This window comes from Pundamilia nyererei, unplaced genomic scaffold, assembly GCF_000239375.1.
Source record: "Pundamilia nyererei isolate P.nyererei 1_Seehausen unplaced genomic scaffold, PunNye1.0 scaffold00156, whole genome shotgun sequence".
NCBI lineage: Eukaryota > Metazoa > Chordata > Actinopteri > Cichliformes > Cichlidae > Pundamilia > Pundamilia nyererei.
Genome location: NW_005187557.1, coordinates 763,744 through 781,161, shown reverse-complemented (window position 1 = coordinate 781,161; position 17,418 = coordinate 763,744). Strand labels below are relative to the sequence as shown.

Sequence of the window (17,418 nt, the reverse complement as noted above, 5' to 3'; positions counted from 1 at the left end):
TAAATTACATTTTGGAAACTTTATAAATGTAAATACAATAAACCTGAATGCGTTCACCTTTTTTCATGGGTGCTTTTCAACAACACGCAGAGGCCTAAATTATCATCGTGTCCATTAGGGCCGTGGAGAGATCCCTTCTGAAGGTTAACAAAACACACACACACTTAAGTTCAGTTGAAGCTGATATGAGGTGTCAGATGTCAAGTGGATAATCTTACATTTGAATGATATTAGGAAGGGATCTTCAAATGTGCAAAACACCATATCAAAGATTTGAAAGCCAAAGGTGAAACTACTTAACATTTAATGCATAAAAATAGGTGATTAATAAGGGGCATGAGAAGATTTCTTGATTTTTAGTTCCCCAAAAGGGTCTTCAGCTATTCAGCGTGAGAGGACTTGCAGGCGTCGCAGTCCACTTCAGGGCGGACCTTTCTCGATGCAGTTCTGATGCTGCCGTGTTGTTTTCGATTCACCACTCTGGTCGCAATCATGTAGAATATCTCACAAATGTTGAGCACCACACACAGGACGGATGCCCCCACCATGAAGTAGGAAAAAACGGTTTTCTCAGTGGGTCGAGACACGTAGCAGTCGACCAGATTTGGACAGGGGCTGACATCGCATTGAACCTTCCTGGGCAGCTTAAAGCTATCGTAGATGTAGTGGAGCAAGTAGAGAAAAGTGATCTCGAAACCAGTTTTGATGAAGAGGCTCATCAGGTACGTCCACCACAGGCCGCCATGCTTTTGTCCCGGGTTGTTGTAGAGCCGAGTGTTATCGCCGTGCTTGGCTCGGTACTTGCGTTCCCGTTCTTCCCGGTAAGCCACGTGGAGCACCACCATGAATGAAGGGCAAGTGATGAAAACAAGTTGGAGGGCCCAAAGGCGAATGTGGGAGATGGGGAAGAAGTGATTATAACAGATGTTGGTGCAACCAGGCTGACGGGTGTTGCAGTCGAAGTGCCCCTGCTCGTCGCTCCAGACTCGCTCAGCAGCCACCACGAAGATCAGCACCCGGAAAACAAAGACCACCGATAACCAGATCCTTCCGAAGGCAGTGGAGTACTTGTTGACGCCGCTGAGAAAACCCTGAAGAACTTTCCAATCCATGAGTTCAGGCTTCAATACGTTTCTTTTAAGCTGTGAATATTTGGGGAGGCAGGAAAAAAAAAGAAAACATAAAGGCAAAGTTATGCAATCATCCAGAGAATATCTGTTCCCAACAGTGGGTCTTTCAAATAGGTGTTCCCATTTCTGATCAAACTTTTGCTCGGAAGCTCTGAAACCTAAAGCTCTCCCACTTCTCACAGCATGTTTTCACTTATGTTCAAAATTTGACACTTTTAAAGAAATATGCCATTAATAATTAATGAAATGCTCACTGGTTTATAACATAAAATCCCTCGACAGCACAAAAGATACTTGATTCTCTACCTCGGCTACCTTTAGAAGAGTTTAAGCTGAAGCTTGCCTCAACTGTGTTCCATGTTTAGTTCTTCCATTAAACTTAAGGATTTCTTTTTCTAAATAAAGTTTTAAAATGAAAAATAACTTATGTGAGACTGTATCTAAAAGAAACTTACCTTATGACTTCTGTTCTTGCACGCAGTCTTTCATGCGTCCAGTCTGGGAAATAAACTTCCTAAAAAAATAAGTTAAACAGGTAACATTGGTTCAACCTCTGGACGGATTGGTCATAATCTAGAGGTGTGTCCACTTCTGGCATCTACCCAGCTAATCGGAGTGCTGGACAATATACTACCTTAAAGTTATGAATGCAGCAAAAAAATTACAAAATACACATACGTAGTGATACGCTATCATTTAGCCTTAATAAGGCACATTTTAAATTGTATTTGTCCACTGTGATTTGAGTTTCTTATGTTTCTTATCAGTCTCATGAGGCAGTTGAGATGTGAAGATATGTCCTTGGGTAGGTGCTTAGTCAACCAGGCTACCACCTAACATTTGTTTGAGCAACAACTCTAAAATGCACCTGAGATATGGAGAGTTGATATCGCTAAACAGTATATGCATTTGTTTGTTGATTTTCTAAGGTTAGGAAGTGCAGCAGTCACCACCTTATAAGTACACTCAGTACAAATCTGTTCTTTGATATGACGCTCGTAGAAGGAATGCCAAATGTAGTTTTTACTGAGGTGGTGCGAAACTAGTGTAGGAGTAGTGTTTGTTTTTAATGCTACTCCCTTCACTTACCACATGAAGTTGTCATGTGGATACATCACATTGTGGTTTTGCTGACTACTTTAAAAGATCTTATGGAATGGTAGTAGCAGTCTGGCCTATTAGTTCATTTTACAGCATTGCAATTTGTCTCAAGCACTTAACCAGAACACCAGTGATCTGTCTCAGCTTTGGGTTGGGTTTAGCCACTTGCTAAGTTTACAGAAACTAGAACAGCATTTCAAATAAACTTTTATATATTTTGGCGTGACGATTTTTCTGTTGAATGTTCCAAACAGGTAAAACATTCTGTAGAAAGTGGTGGAATTTAAATGAAAGTCTAACCATGGTGGATAACTAAAAAATGATAAATTGTTGAGAAGTTATAATGTCCAGCCTAATTCTTTCTGAGTGTAGTTAAAGAAAAAATCAGTTTACTTTAATTCATTCAGCACAGGTTCAGAAATTTTGTGTTATGTAGATTGGAGAATCATAACGGTTGGTTACATTGTAACCCAGGTTCTCTGAGGGGAAAGACTAGATCTACACTGAACAAAAATTTAAACGCACACTTTTGTTTTTGCTCCCATTTTTCATGAGCTGAACTCAAAGATCTGAAACATTTTCTACATACACAAAGGACCCATTACTATCAAATATTGTTCACAAATCTGTCTAAATCTGTGTTAGTGAGCACGTCTCCTTTGCCGAGATTATCCATCCCACCTTGCAGGTGTGGTATGTCAAGGTGCCGATTAGACAGCATGAATATTGCACAGGTGTGCCTTAGCCTGCCCACAATAAAAAGGCCACTCTGAAATATGCAATTGATCACACAGCACGAGGCCACAGATGTGGCAAAACCAGTCTGTATCTGGTGTGGCCACCATTTGCCTCATGCAGTCCAACACATCTCCATCGCATAGAGTTGATCAGGTTGTTGATTGTGGGCTGTGGAAGGTTGGTCTATTCCTCTTCAATAGCTGTGCAAAGTTGCTGAATATTGGCTGGAATTGGAACACGCTGCCATATCCGTCGATCCAGAGCATCCCAAACATGCTCAATGGGTGACATGTAGGGCGAGTATGCTGGCCATGCAAGAACTGGGATGTTTTCAGCTTCCACGAATTGTGTACAGCTCCTTGCAATATGGGGCCGTGCATTATCATGCTTTAACATGAGGTGATGGTCATGGATGAATGGCACAACAATGGGCCTCAGGATCTCAACACGGTATCTCTGTGCATTCAAAATGCCAGCAATAAAATACACTTGTGTTCGTTTTCCATAACATACGCTTTCCCATACCACAACCCCACCCACCATTGGTCATTTGATCCTGAGACGGTTTCTGACAGTTTGTGCAGAAATTCTTTGGTTATGCAAACTGATTTTTGCTGCAGCTGTCTGGGTGGCTGGTCTCAGACGATCCTGGAGCTAAACATGCTCAATGTGGAGGTCCTGGGCTGGAATGGTTACACGTGGTCTGCGATTGTGAGGCCGGTTGGATGTACAGCCAAATTCTCTGAACCACCTTTGAAGAAGGCTTATGGCAGAGAAATAAACATTCATTTCACGGGCAACAGCTCTGGTAGACGTCCTGCAGTCAGCATGCTAATTGCACGCTCCCTCAAAAGTTGCGACATCTGTGGCATTGTGCTGTGTGATCAATTGCATATTTCAGAGTGCCCTTCTATTGTGGGCAGGCTAAAGCACACCTGTGCAATATTCATGCTGTCTAATCGGCACCTTGACATGCCACACCTGCAAGGTGGGATGGATAATCTTGGCAAAGGAGACGTGCTCACTAACAGATTTAGACAGTTTTGTGAACAACATTTGATAGTAATGGGTCCTTTGTGTATGTAGAAAATGTTTCAGATTTTTGGGTTCAGCTTATGAAAAATGGGAGCAAAAACAAGTGTTGCGTTTATATTTTTGCTCAGTGTACATTGCTGAACATGTGGAATATGTAGAGTGGAGAGATAGTCTTGACATATGGTCATATACATCCAAAAAAAATCATTTTGATAGTATCAGATTAAACGTTTATTGAAATAGCAGTACATACATGCTCAACACATCAATGTTGGGGAACAAAAACATAAAATAGTTAAAATGTAAAATTGGTATCAAAATAACCAACATCATCTGTTTGTAAGCATTTGCTGATGATTCTGATTCTGATATTTAAAAATTCATTATGTCTCTCAGGACATAATGAGCTCAGGCTATGGTGTAGGGCGGGGCTGAACCCTTCTGGCCCGGTTCTCCATTGGTCACACTCTTCTCCAGAACCGGTTCTTTGTAGGCTGAGTTTTCATTACCACTCAGAGGAACTCTGGTCATCATGAAGGAGTTGTCTCTCATGGAGCGAGGTCCTTTTTTGCAGCATTCCCGGAACCTCTTCCCACACAGATATAACACCTCACAAAGAGTGAGGAAAATACACACAAAGCTGGTCACCACCATAAAGACAGTAAATATCTTCTTTTCCGTTGGCCTGGAAAACAGAGTGTAAGAGATAAAACATAATGTAGGATTAAGCGTTTGAAATTTTTGGCCATTTAGAACCTTAAAGGTATCCCTTACCTCGCAATGTAGCAGTCCACCACATTGGGACATGGCTCTTCTCTGCATTTCACCAGTGGAGGAAAGAATGCAGCTTCGTAGAGGTAAAACAGCAGGAAGACAAACACGCCATCCACAGTTATCTTGAACAGCAGGCTGAAAAAGTAGGTCCACCAGAGACCCCCTCGTTTCTTTCCTGTGTTATCATACAGAGGTGTGCAGTCTTCTCCGTACTTTAGCCGGTGCTTACGCTCCCGGTCTTTTCTGTAGGAAACGTGGAGAGTCACGAGAAGGGATGGACAAGTCACAAAGATCAGCTGGAGAGCCCAGAGTCGGGTGTAAGAGATGGGGAAGTAGTGGTCATAGCAGACATTTTGACAACCAGGCTGGCGGGTGTTGCAATCAAAGTCCTTTTGTTCGTCGCCCCAGACCTTTTCACAAGCCACCAAGAAGACCAAGAGCCTGAAGATGAAGACAATGGCAAGCCAGATTCGACCAAACCTTGTGGCGTACTTGTTAGTCCCACTGAGGAGACCCTCCAAGAAGATCCAGTTCATGGTGTTGTTTCAGATGTCAGTTGAACCCAATTGTAGAAACAGAGCACTAAAAAAGAAAATCCCAAGATGTGGGACCCACTGCTGAGGTATCGCTCGCTTGGACGCACTCTGAACTGGGCATGTCAAGCACGAAGGTGCTTTAATATGTTTCTTAATACCTGCCTGTGCCTTCTTGGTACAGTCAGAAAGGGAGGGAGGTACACAGAACAAAGCAAACATAGACCCATTCTTCAGCTAGAGTCACTTCTGTAACTGGTGATAAAACACACACACACCTTGACTAGTTCACTAGTTCACACAGGCTCTGCACCATCCTGGACGCTACAAGTCTTACATTCAAAGAAAGCCAGTTAGCCTGACTTAGAATAAATAAGGAAAGGTATGTGATACAACGAGCCAGGTTGTGTCAAAAGATACAAAAAGTCTGCCTATCAGGAAGTTTCTTAGAAAGAGACAGATGAGTATTCACTTCTGAGGAAAGTTTTTATACACACCAACCTGTCTTCTCCTGACTTTAGCGTTACTGTATATTTAAAATGTGACCAAAAGTGTACGATCCTATCCTTGGATAAGTTGGAAACAAAGACAAAACATCACAGGTGATTTATACAATCCCATCCTTCCTGTATGAGGAACTCAATTTTATTTGTATAGCATTAAATCACAACAACAGTTCCTCAAGGTGGTTTGTATTGTGAGGTAAAGACCCTGCAAAAATACAAAGAAAACAGAGGTTATAATAAAATATAATATTGATTCACTCTTTAGCTAAATTATAATTTGGGCAAGACACTTCACCCGTTGCCTTCTGGTGGTGGTCAGAGGGCCCGGTGGTGCCAGTGTCCGGCAGCCTCGCCTCTGTCGGTGCGCCCCAGGGTGGCTGTGGCTACAATGTAGCTTGCCATCACCAGTGTGTGAATGTGTGTGTGAATGGGTGGATGATTGTGTATAGTGTAAAGCGCTTTGGGGTCCTTAGGACCAAGTAAAAGCGCTATACAAATACAGAACATTTACCATAATAGAAAGGGGAAAAACAAGAAAACAGAAAAAGACACAGCACCTCTGTGAAATCATTTTATTTTATTTTATTTTTTGCAAAATCTGTTACAATCACAAGACAAAACTTGTCAGATTGGACAAAATGCAACACAGTTACAATAACCTTATTCTCAATTTTATAACCTATGAAGCTGGTCCTAGATGAACAACCTTTTTGTATATCAACCCTTGCTATTAAGGCGGTCTGCTGGCTGGCTCCACAGCTCTACAGTGCACAATAACTTTAGAGTGGATATAGAGAACCACATCAGTCAGAGTCAAGTAATCCTTTGGGTTTAGACCACAGACTGTATAATATGGTTATGACATTGTACGTGTCTGCGTGAAGCTGGACAATGAAATCCAGCTATATTAGATTAGATCAGCAGTTGATATTCACTCTTGGAGAGTACTGATGTACAAAGACGCAACAACGCTATAGGAAGGTGTTTATGTCTACAGCCTACACAGACGGAGAGGCCCAGGAATACCTGACTCATTATTATTATTTGTGGATTAATAGTTATACTAACATCCATCCATCCATTCACTTCCGCTTATCCTTTTCAGGGTTGCGGGGGGCGCTGGAGCCTATCCCAGCTGTCATAGGGCGAGAGGCGGGGTACACCCTGGACAGGTTGCCAGTCTGTCGAAGGGCCAACACACAGGGACAGGCAACCATTCACTCGCACATTCACACCTAGTGGATTATCCAATTAACCTATCCCCACGCAGGGAACCCACGCAAACACGGGGAGAACATGCAAACTCCACACAGAAAGACCCCACTGATGGTGGAATTGGACTCAGGACCCTCTTGCTGTGCGGCAGCAGTGCTAACCACCATGCCACCGTGCCGCTATACTAACATAATGTATATTATGACATTATAGGTTTTTAGTAATTCTAATTAATTATTATGAATTATAATGACACGTTTCATGTAGATGCCCTGAGTGATAATGGATCTCTTTTAACACTGCTTTTTTTTTTTACTACAAGTAATCAATCAATAACTACATACATATACATCTATCTATCTATCTATCTATCTATCTATCTATCTATCTATCTATCTATCTATCTATCTATCTATCTATACTGTTTTATACTGTAAATAAAATAAAGTTTAGGATCAATTTCTTTCTTTGCACTGAATGAGAGGATATATTTTATAGGCTTTTGGTATAGCTGCAATAAAAAAAAAAGATTTCCATATTTAAAAAAAGATTCTGAAGGAGTTTGACTGCCGGACTTGGAAACACGTACCTTCATATTGTAGTATTATGATTCTTACTTGAAACAAGAGTCAAATACTTTTTCCAACATTATGCAAAAATAGTTAATTCAGAATCTTTTTCAAACATTTGTGCACAGTCACCTTTTAAAGTCATACCATCTGTATTAAAGTACAGGGTGATGCCCAAGAACCAAAAAGTTGTCCCCAATTTTTTCTGTCCATATTTGCATTTAATTTTTATAGATTTTTCTGATTTTCTATACAGGCTCCCACTGACTGCTTTGCGAAGCACAACCTCACAAAGCTGTAAATGCTCCTTGCAAATACATATTATGGTTAAGTACATTTCATGGTATTCCAAGCCAAGAACAGCCACACTCTCGTTTTATCCACTCATTATAATTGTTGTTTACCTCCTGTTCATATGGCTTCTTCTGCAAACGCTTGCGAGGAAGCTTATTACAGTCTGCATACAGACCCACTTATGTATTGGGCGGTGATGCGTCAAGGAAAACCGATTTAGTGACATATTTCCTAAGTACTTGTCCAAAATAAAAGAAGAAATGTTTTCATCATGGGCATTAAATGCCGCTAAAGCCGCCTGAGCGAGATGTACGCACGAGCATCGTTACATTTTCAGTCACTTTAGTTAAAATGTTACTTTTGGCTTCATGTCGCCCTGCAGCCGTGCTTGAATTTAGGGTAGACGTTTTCTAGCATGCACTGTACAACCGGAAATCATAATGATAATTCTTGCTGCCTTCACGGTACTGTCGGGTGAGGGGTCACAAATTGAGACAGACTCCTCTCGTTTGCATATACTATTTCCCCACTGCATAGCGAAAGACAACATGACCCCGCATCCTTCACCCTCTATTCGTTAACTTAACCGTCCGCCTTCAACCCAGGACTTATTTACTATAGCGGAGTTGAGTGGACCGCTACTTTTTTTTTGCCACTTTTAATTATCTGCCCTGTCCGACCAGCCGGCTGCAGCTGTCTCTCTTCAGCAACGGGAGGTAAGAGAGGTGCTCCGCGGCGGGACAATCCGCTGCTAGCCACCAGCTAACTTAGCTAGCAGGCGAGCTAACCCGTTAGCAGCTGGCGGTGGTCCCAGCCCTTCGACTTAACACATAAAATGTTTGGCTGTAGCACTCTAGAACGGTGATTTTTTCGTAAACGGTTGCTTGTTTGAAACATTGCTCAGATTGCCCTTAAAGTGCAAGTTTTGGGTAAGTTGTTAGCCGAGACAAGACAGACCGTTTTATCAAGCTAACCAGAGTAAGTAGCATCGTTTCCCGAGTTTTTCAAAATAAAAGTGTAATTTGCGCTCATCATTGGAGCAAAATAATAGTTGTCATTTCAGTAAATGGGTCAAAAGGTGAATACATTTAACTTTCTAAGCGTTTCACATTCATCTTTGTATTTCTATGTGTATAAGTGGATAATGAAATTTGAGAAAAGACATGGCATGTGAAAAGTATTTTACTTTATTTATTTATGTTTGTCGTTTTACAGCTGAGTTAAGTGTAAAAACCTAACATTACATTGAGACATAATTGGAAATAGCCCCAGATAGAAAGAGAGGTGGAAAATAGACTCATTTTGGAAAATAGCTATAAAATAGCTATATGCTTCCGAATTCAGTTTAATTCTGTCTGTGCATCATGTGAAAATGGTTATTGTTATCGAGCTACCAGTTTGTCTTACTTTGAAGGTTGCAAGCATCGCTTCCGCTTTCTAGTCTCGTTCTGGCTAACAGGACAGCTAAGCAGCAGTTGATGGGAGGTTGGTGCTCAGGGGAACCAACTGGAGTTGACGGCGCTAGCTTAGCCAGCACAGGCTGCTAGGGGAGTGATCTGTTGTTGCAGGTTTGGCAAGATGCTAATAGAGGCGATTTAACCGCAACACACTGCAGCAAGTCTCCTGTGTGACTCCTCAGAGGTCCAGCCGAGCTGAACTTCGCTGAGCCATGCGACAGTGGTGTGTCCCCGTTGCGACCCCACGCACTGAACCACTCCCGGGGCGCCTGTCCGTGTCACCACCTCCATCAGGTAAGATCTACAACGAGACAGCGAAACTGTCAAAGTCAGCCAGCTGCTGAGATCTGGATGTTACAGTTGTGCTTAGAGAGATCCGTGTGTGGTAAAGGTGGGGGGTTAAATCACTGCGCGCTGCTTTGGGAGCGCTTGACTTTTTAAGCAGAGAGTTTTGTAAAAAAAAAAAAAAATCCAACAACTTAACTTTTTCCAGGCGGCAGTGTTCTGGAAGTTTCCTCGTCTTGCAACACATTTAGCAAGTTGAACTTTTTCTGTTTGTTGTAGCAGCATCATTATCCATTATTTACAGTTATGCAAAAGTGGAAGAAATTATTCGAGTAGATTTTTGTCATCCAAGAACAGGGCAGGGTGTTTAAAATGTATCATCCTGCTTAGGTGAAAGTGCAAAAGTTTTATCATCATAATGTACTTAATGCACTTCAAGTGAAAGTACTCATGCAGACTTTCATGCAAGATTAAAATCATCTGCAGCTGGAGGCTAATGTTAGTTACTGCTGGTAGATTCAAAAATACATATTAAGGAGACAGATATTTTAGAATACATGCAAAACCTACTTTAGAAGTACTTAAGTGCATTAAACATACTTAATGCTGCTACCTTATTTCCAGAGGTGTCGCCACAGTGCAGTGATCCATATATTTTATTTGGCACAGTTTTTTCGCCATATGCCCTTCCTTCCACTGCTGTACTTCCCTAAAGTACTTGAGTAAATGCACTGAGTTATTTCTACCACTGGTCCTATCTGTACTAACATCTAGTGGCACTGATCATCATAGAAAATCAAATTTGAGGGGGGCTAATGCTACCTGATGCCCCATCTCTTAATACCCATGCTTTTCATGTTAGCAAGGTCATGTCAAATTCCTGCAATTCTTTAAAAAAAAAAGTTTAATGTGATCTTTACTTTTTAGTGCATCTTAGTCATAGGTGAATACTAGGATAAGGCTCCCTGCAGACTTGCGGGACTTTAAAAAAAAAAAAAAACTAAAAGGATGGATATGACTCAGCCGAGGTGGGACCTGATGTTAGGTTACGTATGCCAGGGTGATCTTACTTTAATTCCACCCAGGACAAATGGAGCAAGGTTAGCCTAAGTGCAGTGTTGCCAAGCATTTGAAAGGTGGCCAAAACTTTTTTCTTTTTTTTTTGAATGACCCAAAGGGTTCCTCGCAGGAGAACAGTGCGGAGTGCTCTGTTCTCTAAGTGCAGTTTTTTTTATTACCGCGTCATGTTTTCACTCAAAGTTATTTGGGTTTTTTCGAGTATTAACGTTACCAAAATACTTGGATCAGATTTGCATTTAAAGTGTCATTATAAATAAACGCCTTCAAAGTGCTTGAATCCTGCTGCGTGTGCCTTTCTCATCTATTAATATTCCTTTGATCATTTCTCTGCAGGTTCTGAAAAAGTCTGCAACATATTATCTCTATTTAAGGTCTGAATGGTGTTGAGTGGGGATAAATATAGCCGTTTATGTCTTGGTAACACTGTGAAGTCTCGTGGTGCTGCTTATCTGGTGAGAAATCAGCCCGTCCGTGCTGCTCTCGGGTGTATTAATAGGTTGATGAGTGGTTCAGACTCATTCACAGATTTGGTCTTGTGTCTCATTGGTTTCACCTCGATAAACCCGGCTCATTTACTCTAGATGCCAGAATGGAGTGCTGTGAGGTGGAGCCCCGCTACACCATTGAGCAGATTGACCTCCTGCAGCGCCTGCGCCTGTCCGGCATGACCAAACCTCAGATCATCCACGCTTTGGAGTCCCTGGAGAGGCTGGACCCCGATCACCGCCCGTCCCACTGTGACTCTCACCCGGCCCCTTCCAACAACGCCCCCGCCACTGCTGCCCCAGCCCCGTCCTCGTCGTCATCCTCCTCCGCCTCCTCGCTCTCCCTGGCCTCAGCAACCACGCAGACCTCCGGCCTGGACGGCGCCGCGCTGTCCCCAAGCAACAGCTTCGAGGCCTCTCCCCCACCCCTCTATCCTCCCACTGTGGCAGTTCAGCGGTCTTTCAGCTACGACATGATGGGGGAGGAGGATTGGGACCTGGAGGAAAAGGTGGAGGAGTACATGAGGTAAGGAGAGGGAGAACGGGAGGATTGTGGTGCAAGAGAGACCAAAGGAATAGTAGAGAGACTATTATAACATCAGATAATGACAGCTACTATTCCCAGAGGCGAAGGCTTATTCTTCAGAATTTACATGCAGTTAATTCAGGTCAGGTGCTCAGGGATGGCTGAAAAAGGAGAAGCAGCAGTGAATAAGGTTAGTCGGAGCAAAGGCTGGTGTTTTAACCACCGTGTAATGGTTCTTCTGGCAGTGATGGGGCCTTTTGTTGCTTTCGCAGGAGAGACAGCAACCTGGTGAAAGAAGAGATTAAAACTTTCCTGAACAACCGCAGAATCTCTCAGGCGATCGTGGGCCAAGTTACAGGTACTCTGCTTTGCTGTGACATCCCCGATCATCAAACTGTTGATCGTGCAGTGAGAAACACAGGGGGGCTCAGCATTTAATTAGAGTTGAACTTTTGCTGTCTTGATTTAATTCAAACAAAATGCTAAACCAAACGATTCTGTATTGAACAAATGAAAAGCTGATTTCAGGCTTTTTGCTCTTATTCTCTCTGCCAACTCATTCACTCGTGTGTTTTTTTTTTAAACTGCAAAATGAAGTGTAACTGGCTCACAGATGCTCCCATCCCACTTTCGCCAGTTTCTATTCAATACTTGAACCTTGGCTTCAGGCATCTGCTGATGCGGAGTATTGATACTACTGAAACTACTGCAAACTTAAAGCTGTTAAAGTTGTGAAATCTCTCCAAGCTGCTCTTGTTTTGTTGTTAACTCCCTGTTGGATTAAATTTGTTGATAGTTTGAGACCGTTAGGAGACCACGCACACAAAGCAACATTATTGTGTACAATGAAATTGTGGCTGCGTTGCTTTTGGTGGTTTTAAAGATGGCGAGCATGTCTGCAACATGCAATCATGATCAGTTGTAATGAACTAGTGGAAACTCCTGTTTTCACTAGTTGAACATCATAGACTCAGAAATTCAGAAACCTATATAAATAGTGACATAGTTGCTGCAATACGAGGATTTAACTGAAAAATTATTTGGGTGCATAGCAACCTTGCTGGTATAGTAATATAACCAGTTGGCAACCAGTTGAGTCGAGTCCCCTACTGCAAAGAGACAAATTGCACTTATCAGTGTAGACTGATTCAGGTTAATGTCAATGTATTGACAATCTCTCTGCTTTTATAAATGAGACGGCAACTATTTGCAAACTTTCAGCAGTCTGAGTCAAGACTGTTTGGAAAAGACTTGCCTCCTATCAGCCAACCTGTGCAATCACCTTGCGATTGGAAGTGGTTTCCACATCTATTTGCGATCGGTCACCAAATGGGGGAAATTCTACGCCATCACAGATGCTTAGACATGAGTTTCACACATTCTGTTAAAACCTAACCATAAACTACCCCTCAGATACGTCAGGTTTCCATTAGTGGGCTAAGTTAATGTTGTAGTTTATATCTAAAATAAAGATCCTAAAACACAGAATTTCCTGGTCTTGGTGGTCATTTTAGGGCCATCGAGTTGGTAAAAAACTTGAGAAAATATTGCGATTAAAGTGTTTAAATTAACTGCTTTGTCTAACAAAGTTCAGAGAGATTCACTGTACTGTCGTGTAGGCGCCTAACTGGTAACTGGACTTGCTTTCAAAGCCTGAATACAGTTGAGTACCTGAGCACAGTCTGACTTTTAATACCAAGAAAAGGAAAAATAAGCACACCGAGTCAGAAAGATTTTAAAGAGCCTTTTAATGGGCTTCAGCTAATGCCAGCTGTATTATGTGTGTTTGCAGTAGCAGCAGGTTCATGTCAGTAAACTTCTACTCCTTCCTTGAAAATGGATTGCACTACATCACGTCCTTAATTAAAGTATCGATGTCGGGGGATGGCTTCATTAGCTGAACAGGAGTATTCCAGAGCTGGAACGCAGCCGATCTCTCCAGCAGCGCCGCCGCCGATGGTGCGCTGCGACATAAATCATTGTCCTCAACCTGTTAAAATAACGTGTGTCACCTCCCGCACGCAGGCATCAGCCAGAGCTACATTTCTCAGTGGCTGCTGCAGCAGGGCCTGGAGATGAGCGACTCCAAGCGCAGAGCTTTCTACCGCTGGTACCTGCTGGAGAGGAACAACCCAGGTGAGACGCAGGCCAAGAGGTACAAGCGTAACATGTAACTTTTACAGAGGAGAGGAGCGGGACACAGATCCTCCCAGGAATAATGGATTTTGGATTAATTATGAGAAGGTGCAGATCAGTGCCTCAAGGTTGAATGTCAGGTTAATGATGAAAGATTACCCTGCAGATTAGATAACAGAAGGCTCGTGTTAGAAAGGGATAATATGTCTTGTGTGTCTTGAATGCGAACCACCGCTTGCTAACCCTTCCCCATCCACCTCTCCTCCTCCTCCTCCGCTTTCCCCGCCCACCATCCTCCCGCATGGTAAACCCGCACACCTTTAATTCCTCCCGCTTAACCCCAACCTGGTCCACAATGGCTGCGAGGTCGAGAAAGGACACGAGACAAATCTATATTTTCAGCTAAAGGTAGTCCCGTCACAGGAGATTCTAATCGATAACGTTAAGGCTTCTGGTTGGGAGATGAAACTTTAGCGGGCGAATCCGGCTTCTCTGCGCAGGCTAGAGTAACAGCTCGGGTCAGCGCTGACCTCGCCTCGTCCTGAGATGCAAATTCGGCAAGCATTAAAACGGCGACGGCACGACAAACGGGCGTCAACTCAAGATGCTCCCTGCTTTTATTGATTATTGTCAAACAGCATGCTCCCGCACCAAATCATGTCAAAAAGTCCATCTTTACATTGTTAGTGTGTGAAATAAACAAAGCCGCTGATGGACCATCTGCCGTCCCTGCTGTCTCCTTTCATCTTAATGCTTTATTATTTCCCCCCCTCCCACATCGTCCCACTCAGGCTTCGCTTTAGCTCCTCTGTAGTTCCCAGCCCTGATGCTGGAGGTACTCTGGTGCTGGTTTTCATTCCCACATGGCTAACAAACAAGCTATTAACAGTGATACTAACAATAACTACCTTGTCTGCAATGTTTCTGAGCCAAAGTGGCCACAGCGCTTTGCTTCTTACATGAGCTCTTATTGACCTGCCCTCCATGAATCTGTAAAGAAGCAGTGTTGTCTGTGAAATTGATTCCTGATCGGCCAATCCACTGAAATTACACCGCGTGTATTTGTTGATAAAGTTACCATTTCAAGGCACGTCTGCAGGAGTGTGTCACTTAATCCAGAGACATAGATGCAAACTATCAGCCTCCAGTTGTTGCCACAGCTGGTGTCTGTGTCCCGTGGCGGTGGCCTGCCTGACTATTGGTTTTGTCCCGACTGAAGGGCTGAGGTGGAGTGAAAGCCAGCACAGCGTGAGTCCCAGGGCCAGGGGAGGGGACAGAGACGGGACGGTAGCAGGGGCAAGCGGCAGCCTCCCCAACATCCTCCCCAATCCCAACACCAACCTCAACCCCAACCCATCGTGGAGCAGGCAGAGAGAGCTGCTGATGCACTTGCTGCCGTGGTACACTGCTGCAGCCGCAGCTGCCCAAGCCCAGCCAGGTAACTGCGCCCTTACTCGCGCACCCCCACCCCGCCCTCCTTGGCATCAGCAGCTTGCCACAGGAGACACATGCACCACAGTGGGTCTGCATGCTGATCAGCCTGGACCTGCTTTGTCAGCACGGGGTTTTACAGCAGTCTCAGATGGCTCCTAAACTTAGATTTCTAATGCTAAAAAGAAATGGCTCCAGACGTTTCATATCCAGCTCACCATTATAGCGAGTGGGTGTGGTTTAATGTAGTTGTCTCTGTGTGTTCTGAGTCATCCAGGTCATGATAATCTAAGGAACTTGGAAAGAAAAGTGAATGGACTTCTTTAAGTTTCTTAAAGATGTTTCACCTCTCATGCGAGAGGTTGTTCACACGTTTATCTAGAAGTGAGTTTCTTACTCTCTGTTTAAGACTCCCTTTCTGTTCCATTCGTGTCAACCTTTCTGTGACAGTGTTTTCATAAAGCTCGCTTAGTCAAAGTACAGATGGTAAAAAGTTCTGAAAGGGTTTGACATAAAATCCCACATGCACTGTGATTGGTACCCCAAATTCTTCACATTCACAATCAGATACTAAACATAGTTTAAACTGAGCTTTTAAAAGCTTTTGAAAAGATTCAAAGTCTGTGTCATGCAAATTGTGTTGATATCATGTCCTTTAAAAACCTGAGACATGAATGTGATCTGAAAAGAATAAGACTTGACTTTACTTGACCACTACAAACGCCTTCTGTTTAGGACAGGGCATCATATCAGAGTTTTTTTGTTTGTTTTTTTTAAACAAAAAAATCCATTCAAATGCATTTCAGAAAAGTATTTGATCCCTTTGCAAAACATACTTTAGCACCTGGTGGCAAAACCTTTGTTGGCAATCACAGAGGTCAGACGTGTCTTGTAGTTGGCCAAACGTTTTTCACGCAGAGGGGATTTTGTCCCACTCCTCTTTGCAGATCCTCTCCCAGTTATTAATGTTTCGTGGCTGATTTTTGGCAACTTTAACCTTCAGCTCCCTCCACAGATTTTCTATAGGATTAAGGTCTGGAGACTGACTAGGCCACTCCAAGACCTCAATATACGTCTTCTTCAGCAAATTCTTTGTTGCCTTGGCTGTGTGTTTTGGATCATTGGCATGCTGGAATACCCACCCATTACCTGTTTTTAATGCCCTGACTGAGGGAAGGAGGTTCTCACCCAAGATTTGACGGTACATGGCCTCATCCATCCTTCCTTTGATGCAGTTTGGTTGTACTGTCCCCTTGGCAGAAAAACACCCCCAAAGCATAATGTTTCCACCTCCATGTTTGACCCTGGGGATGGTGTTCTTGGAGTCACAGGCAGCATTCCTCCTCCTCCAAACATGGTGAGTTGAGTTGATGCCAAAGAGATTTTGGTCTCATCTGACCACAACACTTTCTCCCAGTCCTTCTCTGAGTCATTGAGATGTTCAGTGGCATACTTCAAACGGGCCTGTACATCTGCCTCCTTGAGCCGGTGGGGCCTTGTGGACACTCACCGAGCTGCTTGGCGATGGTCTTGTAGCCCATTCCAGCCTTGTGTAGGTCCAAATTCTTGTCACTGACATCCTAGGAAAGCTCTTCTCTTCTCTTCTTTTATACAAGAAACAAGTAGGGTTGGGTATCGTTTAGGTTTTATCCAATACCGGTGCCAAACCGGTACTTTTGAAACGGTGCCGGTGCTTAAACGGTGCTAGAACCGGTGCTTAAAGAATGGAAAACACAAACTTTGTCCAAAAACTTCTTATGTTTTTATTTTTTAGCAGTTTCTTTTTATCTGCAAAATGATAACCAAGTTAGCCTTTTCTGTTCATACAACATACCACCTTTGGTTGGAACTGGTGCTTAAACAATGGAAAACACAAACTTTGTCCTAAAACCTCTCATGTTTAGCTGTTTGTTTGTTTTTTTGGTTTTTTTTGGAAAAAGATTTCAATGTTAGCCTTTTCTGCAGCTATAGGACATATATGGTATCACTCTATCAAACAAGAAGACAGCCGCATGTAACTACGATGGTGTTTGCTAGTTCACCTTACATGCATTAATGTAATAACGTGGTTAGCCTACTCAACGTAAATTACACACGAACAACATTAAGTTACTCACGCAGAG

The 17,418-nt window shown here is 43.0% G+C and overlaps 3 protein-coding genes across 7 annotated transcripts in view; 1 reads left to right on the top strand and 2 right to left on the bottom strand.

The window, feature by feature from the left end:
* Positions 1–17: 17 nt before the first annotated feature.
* On the bottom strand, positions 18–1,661 carry LOC102195998 (gap junction beta-3 protein-like). Its single transcript, XM_005745238.1, has 2 exons — positions 1,586–1,661; positions 18–1,142 (listed from the first exon to the last, which is right to left on the bottom strand). Exon 2 carries the CDS (start codon positions 1,110–1,112, stop codon positions 381–383), a length of 732 nt encoding a protein of 243 aa, XP_005745295.1. The 5' UTR covers positions 1,113–1,142; positions 1,586–1,661; the 3' UTR covers positions 18–380.
* Positions 1,662–4,412: 2,751 nt separating this feature from the next.
* On the bottom strand, positions 4,413–5,314 carry LOC102202036 (gap junction beta-4 protein-like). Its single transcript, XM_005745262.1, has 2 exons — positions 4,779–5,314; positions 4,413–4,689 (listed from the first exon to the last, which is right to left on the bottom strand). The coding sequence occupies exons 1-2, from the start codon at positions 5,312–5,314 to the stop codon at positions 4,413–4,415; spliced, it is 813 nt and encodes a 270-aa protein (XP_005745319.1).
* Positions 5,315–8,342: 3,028 nt separating this feature from the next.
* Positions 8,343–17,418, top strand: part of LOC102195152 (homeobox-containing protein 1) — a 19,121-nt gene continuing 10,045 nt past the window's right edge. The window contains exons 1-6 of one of the 5 annotated variants that reach the window (XM_005745235.1): positions 8,343–8,611; positions 9,535–9,646; positions 11,299–11,728; positions 12,001–12,086; positions 13,754–13,864; positions 15,084–15,302. In XM_005745235.1, the coding sequence (XP_005745292.1) occupies positions 9,565–9,646; positions 11,299–11,728; positions 12,001–12,086; positions 13,754–13,864; positions 15,084–15,302 (928 nt within the window). In that variant the 5' untranslated portion in view covers positions 8,343–8,611; positions 9,535–9,564. Of the gene's footprint in view, positions 8,612–8,634; positions 8,874–9,309; positions 9,647–11,298; positions 11,729–12,000; positions 12,087–13,753; positions 13,865–15,083; positions 15,303–17,418 lie in introns of those variants that run through there. The other 4 variants (XM_005745234.1, XM_013913869.1, XM_005745237.1 and 1 more) reach the window with 4 other exon arrangements.